The 19,072-nt window shown below is 34.8% G+C and overlaps 1 protein-coding gene across 6 annotated transcripts; it reads right to left on the bottom strand.

The window, feature by feature from the left end:
• Positions 1-3,437: 3,437 nt before the first annotated feature.
• Positions 3,438-16,912, bottom strand: LOC149564331 (uncharacterized). Of its 6 annotated transcripts, none has more exons than XM_089827395.1 (11): positions 16,378-16,893; positions 16,120-16,234; positions 15,661-15,975; positions 9,862-10,037; positions 9,361-9,774; positions 8,965-9,096; positions 8,594-8,872; positions 7,424-7,517; positions 6,955-7,268; positions 4,408-4,563; positions 3,438-4,317 (listed from the first exon to the last, which is right to left on the bottom strand). In XM_089827395.1, exons 3-6 carry the CDS (start codon positions 15,840-15,842, stop codon positions 8,996-8,998), a joined length of 873 nt encoding a protein of 290 aa, XP_089683521.1. In that variant the 5' UTR covers positions 15,843-15,975; positions 16,120-16,234; positions 16,378-16,893; the 3' UTR covers positions 3,438-4,317; positions 4,408-4,563; positions 6,955-7,268; positions 7,424-7,517; positions 8,594-8,872; positions 8,965-8,995. The 6 variants fall into 6 exon arrangements, with proteins under 6 accessions (XP_089683521.1, XP_089683518.1, XP_089683520.1 ...); XM_089827392.1 differs by having other exon boundaries at positions 4,408-4,572; positions 7,413-7,517; XM_089827394.1 differs by having other exon boundaries at positions 16,120-16,237; positions 16,378-16,867.
• Between the last annotated feature and the right edge of the window lie 2,160 nt (positions 16,913-19,072).

The raw sequence follows: 19,072 nt of genomic DNA on the forward strand, positions 1-19,072 counted from the left end.
TTCTAACAATAGAAGTACAACAAGGACTTTTATATGAGCTATGCACTAAGACAAACCTTGCAATTGTACATGAGACCTCATATTCAAATGAAATATGGCATAGAAGACTAGGTCATATCAACTTTTGTTCCTAACATCAATGGAGAAGTTAGTAACCGGAATGCCCAACTTAAACCATATTCACAATGAATCATGTAAAGGTTGTGCCTTAGGGGAAAATACTAAAAGGCCTTTTCCTCATAGTTGGAGCAATACTAAAGAAGTGTTAGAACTAGTACATTCTTATCTCTGTGGCCCCATGTCTATACCTTCTATAGGAGGGTTTTTGTACTATGTGATATTTGTTGATGATTTTTCAAGGAAGAGTTCCGAGACCTAAGGAAAAAATTGTTGTGTCTTCAAAATGGCTCTTCAAGGCTAAGTATGTTGTTGATGGTAGCATTGAAAAACATAAAGCTTGTTTTGTGGCTTGAGGTTTTTCTCAAAAGAATTGACTTTGAAGAAACCTTTGCACCAGTTTCCAAGTACACTTTTGTTAGAGCTCTAATAGCCATCACAGTAGCCAAAGGTTGGAAAATCCATCAAATAGATGTAAAAATTACTTTTCTTAATCGAAAAATAGAGGAAGAAGTATACTTGGAACAACCAAAAAGGTTTGTAACTCATGATGTTGTCTCTCATGTATGTGAATTGAAGAGGGCTCTATATGGACTCAAATAGGCTCCTCAAGCCTGGTATGAAAGGATTGGCAAATACCTTTTAAGTCTTGGATTCACCAAGAACATAGCTGATCCAAACCTCTACTTCAAGGTAACTAAAGGTGATATTTATGTTGATGACCTTCTGATTACAATGGAAGAACATCTCATTAATCAGTGTAAGAAATATTTGGCTTCTAAATTCAAAATGAAGGACTTAGGAATTCTTCATTACTTTCTTGGTTTTGAAGTACGTCACAAGTCTAGTATTATCTTTCTACATCAAAAGAAGTATAATATTGATATTTTTAAAAAAATTGGAATGTAGGAATGTTGACCTATGTTTACACCTATGGAAACCAACCTTCACAAGCTAAAGGAAGCAGGTGTCGAATCCAAACTAGTTGATCCCACCTTATACAGACAGATAATTGGGTCCTTGATGTATCTTGTAAATATTCAACCTAATATCTGTTATGCAGTGAATGCATTAAGTCAATTCATGTGTGAACCTCGTGAGATTCATCTTGTTGCTTTGAAGCATATATTGAGGTATCTCCAAGGTATTGTTGGGTATGAACTTAAATATGAGAATACCAACTTGGAGTTACATGGATATATTGATTATGATTGAGCCAGAAGTGTAAACGATTGAAAAAACACATCATGATGTTGTTTCAATTTAGAATCAGCTATGATTTTTTGGATCGATAGAAAGCAAGCTTCTATTGCTCAAAGTTCTACTGAGGCAAAGTATTTTGCAACAGCAATGGGAGCTAGAGAAGCCGTGTGGCTTCAAAAGTTGCTTTCTAACTTGTTTGGTGAGCCTGTGAAACCTACCACTATTCACTATGATAACCAAAGTTGTATCAAGTTATCTATGAATCCGGTATTCAGTGATAGATCTAAGCATATAGAAATTCCTAACCACTACGTAAAAGACATGGTGGAAAAAAGAGCTATTTAATTAGAATATATTAATACAGGTGATCAAACAACTAACATTCTCACCAAAGCTCTTCCTAAAGTGAAGGTTGATCATTTTAGAAAGAAACTTCACTTGATTGAAATATAAGTTTATGAGATTAAGTCTCAACTTTGTAAATTTGTATTATTTAAATAAAGATGTTTAAGGTGTTAACTCTTTTGTCATATGTGTGACTATGACTCATAGGCCTACCCTATGTTCATTATTTAAGGTGACAATCTTTTATAATGAAACATTGATTCTAATAATATAAGGTGGCGACTTTATAATTATTAAATTACTATCATGTTAAATATTATGTGACTTGATATTCAAAGAAAATCATGATAGTGAAAAGAGCATGTTGATGGATATCATGTGACTTGATATCTATTGAAGATCAATATGTTCAAATTCATGGTGGATATTATGTGACTTAACCTCTATGGATGTACCATGATCTTTTATGGTGGATATCATGTGACTTGATCTATACACACCATAACTAAAAGAATATCATAAGACTTGATTTTCTTTTATATATATATATATATATATATATATATATATATATATATATATATATATATTGAAGATATTACCTTTCATATAAAGAACTTATATATATGCACTTTGTCTTTCCTAGCTAAGAGGGAGTGTTAATGCATGTAACTTCAGTCTAACATTATTGTGGTAAGCACATACATGTGTATATATGTAAAACAGCATGATGCATACGTTGTTATACATATATGCATATGCACGTTTTGTTGTATCTTCCACAATCTGAAACCGATGAGACATATATGTTCAGATATCATTAAGGCATTGATCAAGATTATTTTTGGTTCCTTTGATGTTTAGATCATGATTGATCTATCCTTTATATTGGGTCACGGATGTAATGATTGGTTATACATTTAATCCCTTTGTTTAAGACAGTAACTAATCTTGAGCATTAGTTAACGGGTGTGAGAATGAATGTCCATGTCTCCACTTGGAAACATGGACATTCATCCCCACACCCCTTCAATAGATATATATCCAATCTGCCTGATGTAATCTTGGCATCGAAATCTATTAATGCAAGCACTCCAAAAGGATCGAAGATAATTCTGAGTTCGATAACATTTTATTTCTATTATTACTGCACTAACATTTGTAGATTCTGGAAGCTATTTAGTCCATTGGTGTTATTGTTTGTACCTGCAACAAAACTCTACATTAAATTTTAAAATCTGGTAACAAACTTTACAGTCTTGACTGAAAGAAATACAAAATTGAAATAAATATTGACAAAATATTATTGATTACAAGAGCTTCTTGATCAAACGTTCACAAATATTAACTGATGATGAATGAAATACAATTGCCTCGTTATATAGAGGTCTTAGATACATCCAAAGGTTGTGATTTTGTTTCCCTCTTTCTCTGATAGGTGTTTCCCTCTTGCTCAAGCTATGCCATGAACCATCATATGATCCTATTCAGAAGTCTTGACTGAAAGAAATACAAAATTGAAACAAACACATTTTTAAAAATATTGATTACAAGAGCTTCTTGATCATATGATCAAGGATCAGATGAACTAATGATAAATGAAATACAATCAGATGAACTAATGATGAATGATATACAATAGCCTCACTAATAGAGGTCTTAGCTACATCCAAAGGCTTCTAGATTATCGTGAAAACTTTACATTATCATAAAAACTCTTTTTTAATGCAGTCATGCTAAATAGAACTAAAAATATATAAGTTAAAACTATGTAGTGGGAAGAATTACTGAATTACTATATAATATTCCAATATTGACAAATGAGACAACTTCTACAGTTCTGAATTTTCTCTCCAACAATCACAGCCACCTCTTTACTACTCCAATCATAAAGTAGGATGTGAAATCTAGAAAGGTCTCTTGAACAGGTTTCAACAACATCATTTACAAAACAAACCATACAATTGCTTATATATTTCTCTTTGACCTTCTCTCCTTTAAGCATCTCTAATACTACATTATATGTAGTACCCCTGTTTATAGCCAATTTTGAATCAGCTAATTCTGGCACAAGCAGAACGCCACAACACAGCCTAAGGAGGTTGTCTATAATATTTTCAATTTTTATCATTGTTGTTAAACATTCTGCAACGAAAGTTTTCCAGCCTGTCTCTGGAAGAGGATTCACATCATACCATCAATGCTGAATATTTCTGACAACAAAAATGTCCCTCTAATGGAAATTTTGAGTAGTGAAAAGCATTCTGCTCTTCAGTGGAAGGCAAGTACTTAAGCCTTTACTTAGAAGCTGCTTAAGATCTGTACTTTTGAGACCATTGTCAATATATAGAAATAAAACTGATTAAGATTCTCTTTGAAAATAACTAGTCACAGTTTTTCAAATGTGAGTTCTCTTTGAACAATCTATTCAAAATCTGTAGCTAGAGGCCTTTAAGACCATGGTGTGATCTTGATTCATATGAATTCTGCAATGCTTATGAGATAAGAGCCCAAGGCGTGCATAAACGCCATAAGCAAATGTGAGTTTAGTTTTACCAATCCCTCCAAAACCACAAACAACCACAACAATTGGTATTGAATCTTGTGCATTCAGATCCAGAAGTTAACTTCCCTGTGCCTTCTCAATTCCAACTGTAAAATTTGTGGAAAAAAACTCAATAAAAGTTTGTGCCAAACACAAAAGATAAAAGGAAAATATCATTAAAGTTGAAAACACATTACCTGTCGATTGGCATGCATAAATTTTCTGTGATTGTGAAGCAACCATTGACACTCTTTTCCCTATGTCAATAACTCTTTCCCCTATGTCAATTGCAGCTGTCTATTGGATGTCTGTATAGAAGCTGTCTATTTTGAGTTGAAAAGCCTTTAAAGTATCTGCATTCACTGCAGCGGTAAGAAACCTTCAGACAATCTAGACAAAGCATTTCCATTAAATATGTTGATTACGTGTATCCCCAATGCTAGAAATAAAATGATTCCAGATAAAAAGAGACTTTCAGCTTGGCTTACTATTATTTAGATCAGTTCCAACTCAAATCCAAATTTCTTGTAAAGCACCTTTACACCAACTTAAAATTTTGCCACTCATGTTGAAACCTTGTCTCAATTTTTCCATTTTCTACTTCCTAACCTCTCAACTCAAACACGATTGACCTTTTCAATTTGATTAATTCCATGAGCAACAGTTCAAGTAAAACTATTCAAACGATGATGTAAAATTATCAACTCCAACACAATTGACTTTTCGTATTTGATTAATTTCACATGCAACAGTTCAAATAAAACTATTCAGATGATGATGTCAGATGAATGCGCCATTGAATTAGAGCAGATTAGCAAAGGAGAACTTAACAGAAGTGTCTTTAGTACATATAAATTCACAAGGATAGTTTTGGAGGGAAAGGGGATGGATTAGAGACTTTTTATTGTAAGTGTGATATGTTATTCTTACTACAATCATATATTGTTCTACCTCAGATTTTATGTACATTGGATGTTTGAGTAGAGAAAAGAATAGATGATAATTGATAAATGTATGTTTGGAAGAATGGTTATTTTAGATTTATGTTGTTCCGTTTTCATTTATGGGTAGTGTTTTGACCCATTAACAATCAGGAAATAGTCTTACCTGTAGCAGCAAACATTGTTGTCATTGATTCAAATATTAGAACAGTGTAAGATATAGAGTAGAGAATCATTTTAAGGGCTCCAAATAGTTTAGAGGGCAATAGTGGTTATGGCTGTGGATGCAGAGGAGTTGTGTTATGATATGAAAAAGAGGTTGAACAAGTTGAAAGAATAGATAAGGCAAAGATGGCAGCAGAAGCAAATAGAAGACTAGCAAAGGAAGCTATAAAAATTAGAATTTGAATAGTAGGAGTTGTGGTTGATATTGGAGTAGTATGATGCAAGCAATAATAAGAAAGAAGAGAAAAAGAAAAAAATTCAAGAGGTGATGAAGGAGTGAGGAGATAGAAAGAATGTTCACAATAAATAGACACCCTGTGAGCAAGAGTTGTACTCAAAGAGGAAAACCATATAATCTAAGATTAGCCAACGAATAGAATTGTTGAAGGAAAAACTATATTCCTTGATGAGTTACTAGAATTATTGGAGGCCTTTAAATGTGATTATTAAAGCATTTAAGTGAAAGGAGATGGATGAGCAAGATAAAGATGTTGAAGACTGTTACTTTGAAAAAGACTAAATTAGTGGTAATTATAGGAGTGTAGAAAAGTTCAAAGATTGCAATGAAGAGCAATGTAACTATCACTAAAGGTGGTTCAAAATGATGTTGTGATAGAGAAACAATTTACATTAATAAATAAAGCTAAGCTATAGCAGAAACTGAGATCTTTGGGAGAGCCTGATAAATTCATATTGGTTTTAGAAACAGAGTAGAGAAGATGCAAGTGAAAGAATATCTTGACAATCCCACAAATTATGAAAGGAGAGAAGATGACCATCTCCTCCTAGGAGAAGACATAAGAATGATCAAGGGAAGGTTTGTTTCTCATATTTTTTTATTCTACTACCGTTGCAAGTGTAAAGGATGCACAACAAAGGAAGTCATTACAAAGGAAAAATTCCCTTGCAAAAAAACTAAAGCTTTATGAAAATTAGGGAAAACCAGAAATGGAAAATCTTAAAAATCATGGCAACGCTAAAAGAAGTAGCTTATTATTTTCCATTAAAACAAAAAACAAGTAATGAGCAACATGGGGGAACAGGTGGAAGTGGTTTAGAAGAATACATTGGCAATGGATAATGATCTATAAACCACCAAGTAGCTGGGAATGAAAGAAGAATAATTGTAACAAATTGCAATGCTATCTAATTTAGTGTAAGGGATCACTGTGGCTTGTCCTATCACCTAACCCAAATTTGTGCAAACCATACACACAAATTCTTATCTAGATAGATGATGCATTAGCATCCCAAGGAAAGATCAATCCTATATCACCCAGAGAAATTTAAATAATTGTGATAACAGATTCTTATGAAAGAAGAAAAATGCAACAAATTGCAATGCTATCTAATTTGGTGGAAGGAATCACTGTGGCTTGTTCTATAACCTTACCCAAATTTGTGCAAACTATATGCACAAATTCTTATCTAGATAGAAGATGCATTAGCATCCTGAGGAAAGATCAATCCTACATCACCCGAGAAATCAAAAAAATGAAAAAACAGATTCTTCAGGTTCTTCAGTTCAGATATTACTTGCAGCAATAAAAGTTGTCTATGTCAAATAACTGAACTGACCTGAAAATATTGGCTCTTGCAAATCGGAAGATGCACATGCTGGTCCCTACAACAATGCACTGAATTCCCTCATTTAATTTCAGCTTCTGCTCTGAAATTCACTCATTCCACTGATGAATTTGCTTTGCAAGATTAAGCATCCTCCTTGAGACTTCAAGGCACTCACTCTTGTTGTCACACATCTCACTAAACCTCTCCAATACAGATCCCAACAAACAATGTGTCATTCCTACTTAAGGAATTCTTTCAGCGCCTTTGAGCACTTCTGTACAAACGTTTTCAATCTCTGCAATTGTACCATCCCAAGAATTTTTCTGTGGAAAAATTATCAAAGAATATATAAGGTATGACAATCAACATCCGTTTGTTATTATTTGTTTTTCAAACGTTTACAATTACAGCCATTCAATTACTTGTAATTGGTTAGAGGTAAATCAGAATGGAAATTTAATCCTTACAAAGTACTTGCCAATGCATGTATCTAGCATCTCCAAGGTCTTTTGGCCATCATGGATACAAGAAGCTACCACTGAATTAGATCCTCCATCAATCTTCTCTTCTAGCTGGTAGGCAACAGCATATTTATACTCAGGATAGCCTAAAATTGCTTTTTACCTAAGCAAAATATATTCTAAATGAAATGCAAACATTTCTATTATGGAAGACTGTGTTTCTAACAATATAGAACCTAGGTGTAGATAATATATTAAGTTAATTTTTTTTAAAAGACAATTTAACTAAACAAAGTTAAAAACTATTCAAAATCGCAAACCTTACATTAGAAAGTTTGTAAATAATGGAAAGCCTTGTCAAAATAACAATTAAGAGGTGAAATGTTTAATTACATTCCTCTATATCTCTGCTCTCAATTTTTGTAACTCTTTTTCATAATCCAAATAGGTATAATCATTTCATTAATAGAGTCGGGCAATGAATCTTTCAATTTTGAAGAACAGCCTGTCAAACCTATCTCCTTCATATCTGCGATCTCTAAAGCTTAATGGGCAGTTTTTTAACCCAGAACAATGTGAAACTAGAGTCTGAAGGTAACTCTGCTAATCTAGAACAACCTGTCAAAGTTAACTCTTCAATTTTTCAGCTGGCCAAAATTTGAAGGTAGTGCACTTAATGTAGAACATTCCCATGTTTGTAAAGTTGTCAAATCTGTCTTAAGTTGTCCAAAGTTTGAAGGTTATGTTCTTGATGCAGAACATTCCCATTTTCACAAAGTTGTCAAATTTCTAAGTTGCCCAAAGTTTGAAGGCAACTCTTTTCAATTTATTGCAATGAATTACTGTCAACTCTTTTAGATTACTCAGACCTCTCAATTTGGAAGGAAGATCCTTTAACCAATGGCAATTCCCTAAAACTAACAATTCTAACTTTGTTAGCTTTTCCACTCCATCTGGCAGCCTTCACATGTTTTTCAACCATCTAACGATAATGTTATAATAGAAGAAGCTAAGAAACTTTGGGAGCAAATTTGGAATATGCAACTCTTCTCAGAAGAATCCTCAATGGATATAATGCGCAAGCTAGAAGGAAATTGCACATTTGCACAATAATTCTGACAAAAAAAAATTCATCAAATGGAGGCTAAATGAAATGATAAATATGCTCTGAAGAAGACAGATCTTACCTCATACGAAATCATGCCTTCTGTCAATGGACCCTCATAGTAAGTGAGATGCTCAAATTTGTCAAAGTCCATTGGTAAATTGGGAATATCATCAGTAATTTTATAACATCTGAGTTGTTCAAATGGTTTATGACATTTCTCCCTAAATGCTATTTGTGATCCTCCATAATGCAGCACTTTTAAAGAATTGCTCATACAATTAAGATGATGGTGATTTATTTTGACTGGAAGCTGCTCATATTCTTCATCAAAATAAATTCCTTTTGAATTTTTGAGTTTCTGCACAAAAATCAACCATAAACATCATTATCATTGTGGATTACAAATGTATTTTCATAATATTTATGGCAAACGTTGTAAGTATGGCGTACCTCTTCATCTTTCAAACACTCCAATAAAATCTCAAGATCTCTGATTAGGTTTCCCTATCGCTTCAATATTTTTTTTCCCTCTTGCTTGTACTATGCAATGAACAATCAGCTTACTGTACTCAGATGTCTTGACTGAAAGTAATACAAAATTGAAACATAATTATTTTTTTCTACTGATTCAAGAGATTATAGGAGCTGCTTGATCAAATGATCAAGAATCAAATTCACTGATGATGAATGAATTCAATTGCCTTATTATATAAAAAGCTCAAAGACTTCTATAAACTTATCTTGAAAAATTGACATTATTAAAAGCTAAAACAGTTTTTATTGTATAGTCATGATAGATAAAACTAAAAAATAAAAAATGTAAAGCTATGGAATGGGAGAAATTACTAAATAATATTCCAATTTTGACAAATGAGGCAGCTTCTAGAGTTCTGAATTCCTCCTCTCCAACTATTACAGCCACATTTTTACTACTCCAATCATAAAAATAGGATGTAATATCTAGAAAAGCCTCTTGCACAGGTTCCAACAATCTTTGCAATAGAATGTTCACTTCCAACAATCCATGCAAAATCTGTTGTTTGAAGCCTTTAAGATCATTCATAGTACAATCTTGACCCATGTGAATTCTGCAATGCTTATAAGATTGGAGGCCAAGATGTGCATAAACGGCATCAGCAAGTGTGAGAAAATTTTTACCAATCCCTCCAAAACCATTGACAGCCACAACATTGGGTATTGCATCTTGTGCATTCATATCAAGAAGCTGAAATAGACTTTCCTGTGCCTTCTGAATTCCACCTGTACAGTTTGTGGAAAACTTAATCAAATTTGTGGCAAACACAAAATATGATAAGAAAATATTATTGAAGTTAGAAACTATGGTACCTATTGGTCGGTATACATAGATTCTCTGTGATTGTGAAGCAAGCATTGGCAATGTTTCCCTTATGTCAGTTGCCCTTTCCCCTATGTCAATTGCAGCTGTTAATTGGATGACTGTATACAAGCGGTCTATTTTGAGTTGAAAAGCTGAATCGGCATTTGCTGCAGCGGTAAGAAACCTTCACACGATACAGACATTGGATTATTAAAAATGTTAATTTCATGTATCCTCAATGCTAAAAAGAAAATGATTCCAAAGAAATACAAAGAAACTTTTAGCTTGGCTGACTATTATTTAGGTCAGTTCTAACTAAAATCCAAATTGGTTGTAAAACACCTTTACACCGACTTCAAAGTTTTTACCACTCTGATGTTGCAATCTTTTATCTGAATTTATCCATTTTCTACTCAAGCCATCAACTCAAACACAATTGACTTTATAGATTTAATTAATTTCACATGCAACAGTTTAAGTAAAACTATTCATATGATGATGCGAACTGAATTCACCATTGAAGTAGAGTGTATTAGCAAAGGAGAACTTGGCACAAGTGTCTTGAGTACATATAAATACATGACGGTAGTTTTGGAGGAAAAGGGATGGATGGGAGACTTCTTAATTGCAAGTGTGACATGTTTACTTCTTTTCTATAATTATATATTGTTCTACATCAGATTTTATATACATTAGAAGTTTAAACACAGTCGAAAATAAAATGATTGCTTATATAAATAGTTATGTTAAATTTCTGTTGTTTCTTCTTCATTCATAGGTTATGTTTTCAACTAGAAACAATTAGAATATATTCTAGCTTGTACCAGCAAACAGCGTTTTCATCAATTTGTTATTAGAACAGTGTAAGATATAGGGAGTAGAGAATTCATAATAAGGGTTCCAAACGGTTTAGAGGGCAATAGTGGATATGGCTGTGGATGCAAGGGATGTGTGTTAGGATATGAATAAAAGGATTAACAAGTTGAAAGAAAGGATAAGAAAAGAAGAGGCAGAAAGAAATAGATGACTAGCGAAGGAAGCTATAAAAATTAGAATTTGACTGGTAGTATGAAGTACTATGAAGGAGTGAGACTAAAAGAATGGTCACGGTGAATACATACCTTGTGAGCAATAGTTGATTTCAAAGAGGAAAGCGATAGAATCTTATCAAATAAAATTGTTAAAATAGGGAAGAACTAACTTCCTTGATGAATTAACAGAATCATCAATGGATGGAAGTGGTGCAGGAGCACGTCTGCGATAGGAAGTTTGGTGGCGACAGGAAGACAACTTGCAATATGATTAAAATGTAGGGTACAAAGCAAATATCAGAAAGTTTTGATTTTAAAATTTAAATTTTGAAATGTTTGTGTGTGTGAGTTTAGAGTTTTATGTTTAAAAATAATGTCCTATGATGTGGTGGCATAAATGGAGGAGTGAAATGATAAACTCTCCAAATATAGCCACTTAGGACCATGTGTGTTTGTTTTAATGGAAGAATCTAATCATATCCTAAAAAAGGACAGATAGTTGGCAGCAGGAATATTCATAATTTTTGAAACAGTCTCCTATTCTTGGATAGGGACGTTTCATATTCCTTATTTAGGGAGTCAGTTTTTAGAGAGGAAAAGAGAGGAAGAAGACAAGTTTTTATTTTTGGTTTGAATTCGATATGTTTGCAGAAATCAGTCTTAGTGCGTTTGTAATCTCTCCCAAATGCACCATTGGATTTTGATGAGCTTTGGATATGTTGTTATAGGCCTTATTACGCCCATCTTCACCAGAGCGATCGAAGAGTTTTGATCTGGTTCAAAAGTTATTCATGTCTGAGTGCAGGTCTATCTAGAGACAGCAAGAAGCAATATTTTGCAGAAAAATGTACTCTGATGCGTGGTCAATATCTCAAGTTTGAACCATTAGATTTCTCTCAAATTTTTATATGTTGTTTGAAACCTAGTTATGCCAAGTCTCAACGGTTGGATTGAGTAAATCTTTTTTGGTTCGAAAGTTATTCATGTCTGAGTGCAGGTCTATCCAGGAGGCAGCAAGAATGTATTTTCTAGGCAATTTGTTTTAAAAATTTTGTTTAATGGATTAAGTGGATGGAAAAGTATATAGAATAGATTTAGAGAATATATGCATTTTTAATGTGTATGAAGAAACTCAATTAATACATTGTGATGTTGGATTTTAGTGTGTGATCCTGAAGGTTGTAGATGCCCCTTGAAGCAACTCAGTTGAGTGAGTTTTTCCTCTTGAGTTTTCCAAGGTGTGGCTCTGCATCATTTTTGGTATCAGAGCCTTTGTGAAGGTTTCCAGATTGATGAGTTTGAGCCTTTGAAGCAACCCTTCGAGTTGAGTATATCCACGACAGGTTTCCAAATTGTAGCTCTGCATCATAATGGAAGAAAAAGAAGCAAAAAGACAAAGCTATAGCCAAAGACATTCTATATTCCGAACAAAGTGCAAGTGCAAGAATAAGGTATGCAAAGTTATAGTTGACAGTGGTTCCTTTGAAAATATAATCTCAGTAGAAATGGTTGAGAAACTGAATCTTCCAAAAGTACCTCATGATTTACCTTACAGAGCTTATGGGTTAGGAGATGAACAATGGATTGATGTCTTCGAAAAGTCATATGTTTCTTTTAATATTGGACCATATTTTGATACCATTGAATGTGATATTATGCCTTTAAAAGATTGTCACTTGATTTTGGGAAGAGCATGGCAATATGACAGGTCAACCATATATGATTGTAGAGAAAACACATATATCGTCAACAAAAATGGGAAGAAGATGCTTTTATTTCCATTGAAGGATGATACAACATGGAAGGAATCAAGAAGTATAGGTTTTATTGATAGGATAGCATTTCCAATGCATGATGAAGTGAAAGAGGAAGTGAAAGAAGTTTTGGTAGAGGCAAATGAAACTACAAAGAAGGCAGCCATAAAGAGTGCAGATGTATGTGAAGTTGGTACAGAAATCTCAACAATGATAGATGTAAGTTGTCCTTTGGAAGGGAAAGAACATGAATAGCAGAAAGAAGATAAATTGCAGCAAGAAGCAGTGCAGCAAGTAAATGAGAAGAATAAAGAGGAAAGTCCTATGGGATTTGAGTGTGATAAAGTTATGGTTGGAACAATAATGTGTCCTTTGAAAATAGAGATGAGTACAATGCTGAAAGGTACTCCTATGAAAGAGAGTTTGGAGGAAAATAATGAAGCCTTCAAAATGCATGATGTAGTGAAATGTCAAGAGCAATGGCATGAGGATGGAGATAAAGATTGTGTAGCAGCAAGTTCTGAAGAAGAATCTGATTTATGAGAAGAGTTTACAGCCATCATGGGAGAATGGCAAAGGAATGGTGGTAGTATGGAGACTCAGCATGAAGAAGTTTCCAAAGAAGAGGTATCAGATGATGTTATGGACAAAGAAGATGAGGCTGGATATATTTATGACAGGGCAACAAATTATTTTTGGGACATAAATTTCAGAATAAAAATTCAAGTGTATGTAGCAATAATAAAAATTCAGAATGTGATGAAGTTACAAGTGTATGTAGCAGCCATACAAATTCAGAATATGATGAAGTGGATGCATAGTGAGCAGCAAATAATTTTTATCTTACCAATGGAAAACAAACCAAAGGTAAAGATGAAAGAGAAAGAGAAAATTCAAATGATACAAGTTCAAGAAAGGCCAAGTTTTCTAATGGAGGAAAAGTACAAACCAAAAGTCAAGATAAAGGGATACATATGTTTTTCTAATGCTTAGTTTTGTAGATGTTTCCAAGGGACTTGGAAACTTTTGAAATTTGGGAGTATGGTGTAGGAGCACATTTGCGATAGGAAGTTTGGTGGCGACAGGAAGACAACTTGCAATATGACTAAAATGCAGGGTACAAAGCAAATATCAGAAAGTTTTGAAATGTTTGTGTGTGTGAGTTTAGAGTTTTATGTTTAAAAATAATGTCCTATGATGTGGTGGCATAAATGGAGGAGTGAAATGATAAACTCTCCAAATATAGCCACTTAGGACTATGTGTGTTTGTTTTAATGGAAGAATCTAATCATATCCTAAAAAAGGACAGATAGTTGGCAGCAGGAATATTCATAATTTTTGAAACAGTCTCCTATTCTTGGATAGGGACGTTTCATATTCCTTATTTAGGGAGTCAGTTTTTAGAGAGGAAGAGAGAGGAAGAAGACAAGTTTTTATTTTTGGGTTGAATTCGATATGTTTGCAGAAATCAGTCTCAGTGCGTTTGTAATATCTCCCAAATGCACCATTGGATTTTGATGAGCTTTGGATATGTTGTTATAGGCCTAATTACGCCCATCTTCACCAGAGCGATCGAAGAGTTTTGATCTGGTTCAAAAGTTATTCATGTCTGAGTGCAGGTCTATCTAGAGACAGCAAGAAGCAATATTTTGCAGAAAAATGTACTCTGATGCGTGGTCAATATCTCAAGTTTGAACCGTTAGATTTCTCTCAAATTTTTATATGTTGTTTGAAACCTAGTTATGTCAAATCTCAACGGTTGGATTGAGTAAATCTTTTTTGGTTCGAAAGTTATTCATGTCTAAGTGCAGGTCTATCCAAGAGGCAGCAAGAATGTATTTTCTGGGCAATTTGTTTTAAAACTTTTGTTTAATGGATTAAGTGGATGGAAAAGTATATAGAATAGATTTAGAGAGTATATGCATTTTTAATGTGTATGAAGAAACTCAATTAATACATTGTGATGTTGGATTTTAGTGTGTGATCCTGAAGGTTGTAGATGCCCCTTGATGCAACTCAGTTGAGTGTCTGATTCCTCCTGAGCTTTCCAAGGTGTGGCTCTGCATCAGGAAGGCCCTCAAATCCGATTAGAAAAGCATTTGAGAGAGAGTAGAAGGATGAGTGGGATAAAGATGTTGAGAAAAATGTTACTTTGAAGAAGAGTAAAATATCGGTAGTTACAATGGAAGAATAGAAAAGATCAAAGATTGCAAAGAAGAGGAATGTAAAATATCACCAAAGATGGTTAAAGAAGACATTGTAATAGATAAGCAATCTACATTAGGGAATAAAGATACAGCAGAAATTGAGATATTTGGGAGGGCCCATATTTGATGAATACATATTAGTTTTAGAAAACGCAATAGAGAAGATGCAAATGAAAGAAAATCTTGACAATCCCATAAGCAATCAAAGGAGAGAAGATCACCATCTCTTCCTTGGAGAAGAAATAAGAATGATCAAGGGAAGGTTTGTTTCTCATATTTTTCAATCTACTGTTATTGCAAGTGTAAAGGGATGTGCGACAAAAGAAGTGACTACAAAGGAAAAGCCCCTTTGCAAGCAACTAAAGGTTTATAAACATCATGGTAAACTAGGAAGGGAAGAAATCCTTAAAATGATGGCAGTACACATGGAGTAGCTATTTTTTCTATTAAAAGAAAAAGCAAGCAATGAGCAATGGAGGGAAACAAGTAGAAGTGGTTTAGACGAATGCATTGGCAACCAGCAAGTAGTTGGAAGTAAAGCAAGGAACAATGTAACAATATGCAAAGCTATCTAATTTGGTGGAAGGGATCACTGTGGCTTGTTCTATCATCTAACTCAAATTTGTGAGAACTATACTAAACTCTTATCCAGATAGTTGATGCACTAGCATACCAAGGAAAAATCAATCCTACACCACCCACAGAAGGGAGGAAAAAAGTAAAATCAGATTCTTAAAGTTACTTTTTTTCTGAAAAATTCAACACAAATATTACTTGCAGCTACAAACGTTGTCTTCTACAAAAATTGAACTGACCTGAATATATTGGCTCTTGCAAGGTGGGAGATGCACATGCTGGTTCCTACGATAATGCACTGAATTTCCTCATTTACCGTTGGCTCCTGCTCTGGAATTCCCCCATTCGACTGCAGAATTTGTTTCGCAAGATTATGCATCCTCCTCAAGACTTCAAGGTACTCGGTCTTGTTGTCACACATCTTACAAAATCTCTCCAATACAGATACCCAACAAACAAATTGGCATTCCTACTTTAGCAATTTTCTCAGAACCTTTCAGCACTTCTATGCGAATTGTTTCAATCTTTGCGACTGCACCATAACTAGAATTTTCCTGTGGAGAATTAACCCGTGAACAATATCCATTAAATATATTTTAATTCTTACAAGCCGTCCAAAAATTTATAACTGGCAAGAGGTAAATCAGAGAGGAATATTGTCACCAGTTGACTTTATTGTTCTGAAATTGAAATTTTACCGTTACAGGGCGCTTGGCAATCCATGTAGCTGGTATCTCCAAGATCTTTTTGCCATCATGGATATAAGAAGCTGCCGCCAAATCAGATCCGCCATCACTCTTCTCTCCTGACTTACTGCTGGGCAACAGCATATTTATACTCAGTATAGCCTAAATTTATTGTTATCTAGGCAACGATATTCTAAAACGTAGAATTGCAAAACTCTTATTATGAAAGACTATATTTCTAAAAATTAAAACCTACTGTAGATAACTTACTATGATCTTCAATAGCTCTTCTAAAACCTGGATCAGACCCTCAATCCGGCTTATATCATTGAATCTCAGTAGAAAAACCTTAAAATCAGTCATGCTGGCAGTGGGCTCTTGCTCACAATGTTGTGAAGACGAAGCGGTGAAGGTCTGTTGGTGAGGAGATGGTAGGGGTGAAGAGATAGTCTTGTGTTATTGTTGTCGTTGAAAAGATTGTGGAGGTGAAGAGGAGAGTAATCCGCAGCAAGGGCAGAAGCATAAAGAACATCAAAAATTGTTGCCCGTCTTAAAAGTGAGAAAAAGGGACAGACAAGAATGAAAACAGTGTGCTGCTTTCTTCATTGTTAGAGAGGATCAAACCAGCTGAATAAGAAGGGCTTATCTCATTGTGATTCCTCTCTATCAGATCTGCTTATTATAGGCAATAGGCCATGGCTCATTTTTCATGAATTGTCAATTTGAGCCAGAAATAAAATTGCACAACAGCTGGTTCCACGAGCAGTGAAAGAGCGTGGAAGTGGCGTAGAAAGTTTGTGCGGGTCTCTTTCAAATAGGCGAGAGAGGACGATAAAGGCAGGGTTTATGTCAAGTTCATGGACCCACCTTCTCGCAGTAATAGTAATTGTATGTAAGCTGTCATGAAACAGGGTCCATGTCCGGTAAAGCGCAAGATATAGATGGGCTACAAGCGGAATACTTAAAATGGGGTGTTGAAATCCTCACACCACACATTACTAAAATTTTCAACAGTGTCAATAGAGAAGGTTTTCCTGTAAAATGGACTACAAGTGTGGTGATCCCACTCCACAAAAGTGGAGATATAAACAATCCTTCTAATTACCGAACCATCATGATCAATCCACTATTTGGCAAGTTATTTGGTAGTTTGGTAGAACAAAAAATCAGCAACTGGGCTGAAACAGAAGGCAAACGTGCAAAAGGGCAAGCAGGCTTTAGACCGAAACACTCTACTATAGATCACGGCATCACTCTCAGGCATTTGATAGAGAAAGTTTGGGACACTCCGGGGAACGAGGCTTTTTGTTGTTTCGTGGACTTTAAAAAAGCTTTCGACACAGTGCCACGTAATAAACTATAGGATAGAATGGTAGAGCTGGAAGTTCCTAAAGAACTTAGGTCAGCGGTTTACAGATTATATGAGCAGATCAAAGCTAAAATCAGAACGACAGAAGGGATATCAGAAGATTTTGACAGCAACATCGGAGTTAAGCAAGGGTGTCCGCTTTCTCCAACACTATTCGGGCTCTATATTGACAAGTTAGAAGAGTGGATAAACAAGACCAATGGTGAGGGGGTGCAGCTGGCCCACTTTGTGATAAGATTGCTCTTATATGCAGATGATCTCATAATTCTTGCTAGAACAGCTAAAGGTTTGAAAGAGCACTTGAAAGCACTAGAAATTTTTTGTCATGATGTAGGAATGCAAGTTAACACTAGCAAAACCAAAATTATGATCTTCTCACTAAAGAAGAATAGGGGCATACAAGACAAGTTTCTGTTTGAAAATAGCCCCCTTGAGATTGTGGAAGAGTACAAATACTTGGGCATCGATTTTCATAACAAACTCAACTGGGATACTTGCAGATCGAAAAGGATCCAACGGGGCTGGAAGCCGTTATACTCTTTACAAAACAAGTGTAGGAATGCAAAATTATGGGATTGGACAACCATAAAAACTCTGTTTGGTTTGTTGGTCACTCCGGTTATTCTATACGGATGTAAAGTGTGGGGCGGTAGTATGTCCAAACAGAAATGGTGGCAAGTAGAAAGAATTCAAAAACACTTCATCACATGCAATCTTAAAGTCAAGACCACAGTTCCGTATGAAATCCTTTTGGCGGAGGTGGGTTCCTTTCCATTAGAAGCCGTCGCATTGATCCGAATGCTAAGCTATTTAAAGAAAACCCAAGGTCTGGAAACACATCGTTGGCCCAAGTTGGTAATAGAGGAAAAACTTGTGAGGCAGAAAAGCACATGGATGAAACAAAATGAAAAATGGATGCAAAAATGGAATATCAACATCCAAACTTACCCGGATAACATTAAAGAAATAAAAAAGTTTGTCAATGAAAAATTTTGCAATATTCTATGGACAAGACACATAGGGTGGAAAAAATCTTATTACATTAAAGAATTTAATCCCACTTCTAGTCATGATGAAAAGGCCTATATAAGGGCACCTATTAACTGGAAAGCAAAAATGTTGATAGCACAAATTAGAACTAGTTCACATCAGCTGCGATGTGAAACTGGTAGATGGCAAGTTCCAAAGGAAGAGTGGGCAGACAGAACATGTTTATTCTGCAATATGGGAACAGTGGAGACAGAGCAACACTTTGTCATGGAATGCCTGGCTTACAACGACATCAGATCTGATTACACAAAAATTCTGCAGAACAAGGACTTCAAGTATTTATTCGAGGAAGATCAAGTGAAGAGAACAGCGGATTTGATTATCAAAATTCAGAGAAGAAGAGACAAGTTAACCAAAACTTTGCAACTAACTAGTTTGGCTCCTGACTCGGGAGGGTCATTGCATGGGTGCCATAGACTACTTTAGTCTCGTGGACGTCATTAAAATCTATCATATCATATCATATCCATTTTCTAGCAATGGCACCTTAGTGTGCAGTGGTACCCTTACTGTGCAATGGGTACCCCGTAGATATATGAAAAGGTT

The sequence above is a fragment of the Cupressus sempervirens genome, chromosome 4 (genome assembly GCF_028749045.1).
Source record: "Cupressus sempervirens isolate cs-2001-9-10 chromosome 4, ASM2874904v1, whole genome shotgun sequence".
NCBI lineage: Eukaryota > Viridiplantae > Streptophyta > Pinopsida > Cupressales > Cupressaceae > Cupressus > Cupressus sempervirens.

Bases quoted from the DNA above. Each gene is read 5' to 3' on its own strand.
- LOC149564331 (XM_089827396.1), bottom strand. From the start codon at position 15,842: ATGTGTGACAACAAGACCGAGTACCTTGAAGTCTTGAGGAGGATGCAT. The intron at 9,775-9,861 runs GTACCATAGTTT...CAAACTGTACAG, and splicing joins CTATGTATACCGACCAATAG to GTGGAATTCAGAAGGCACAG. The intron at 9,097-9,360 runs GTAATTTCTCCC...TATTACTTTCAG, and splicing joins CAAAATTGGAATATTATTTA to TCAAGACATCTGAGTACAGT.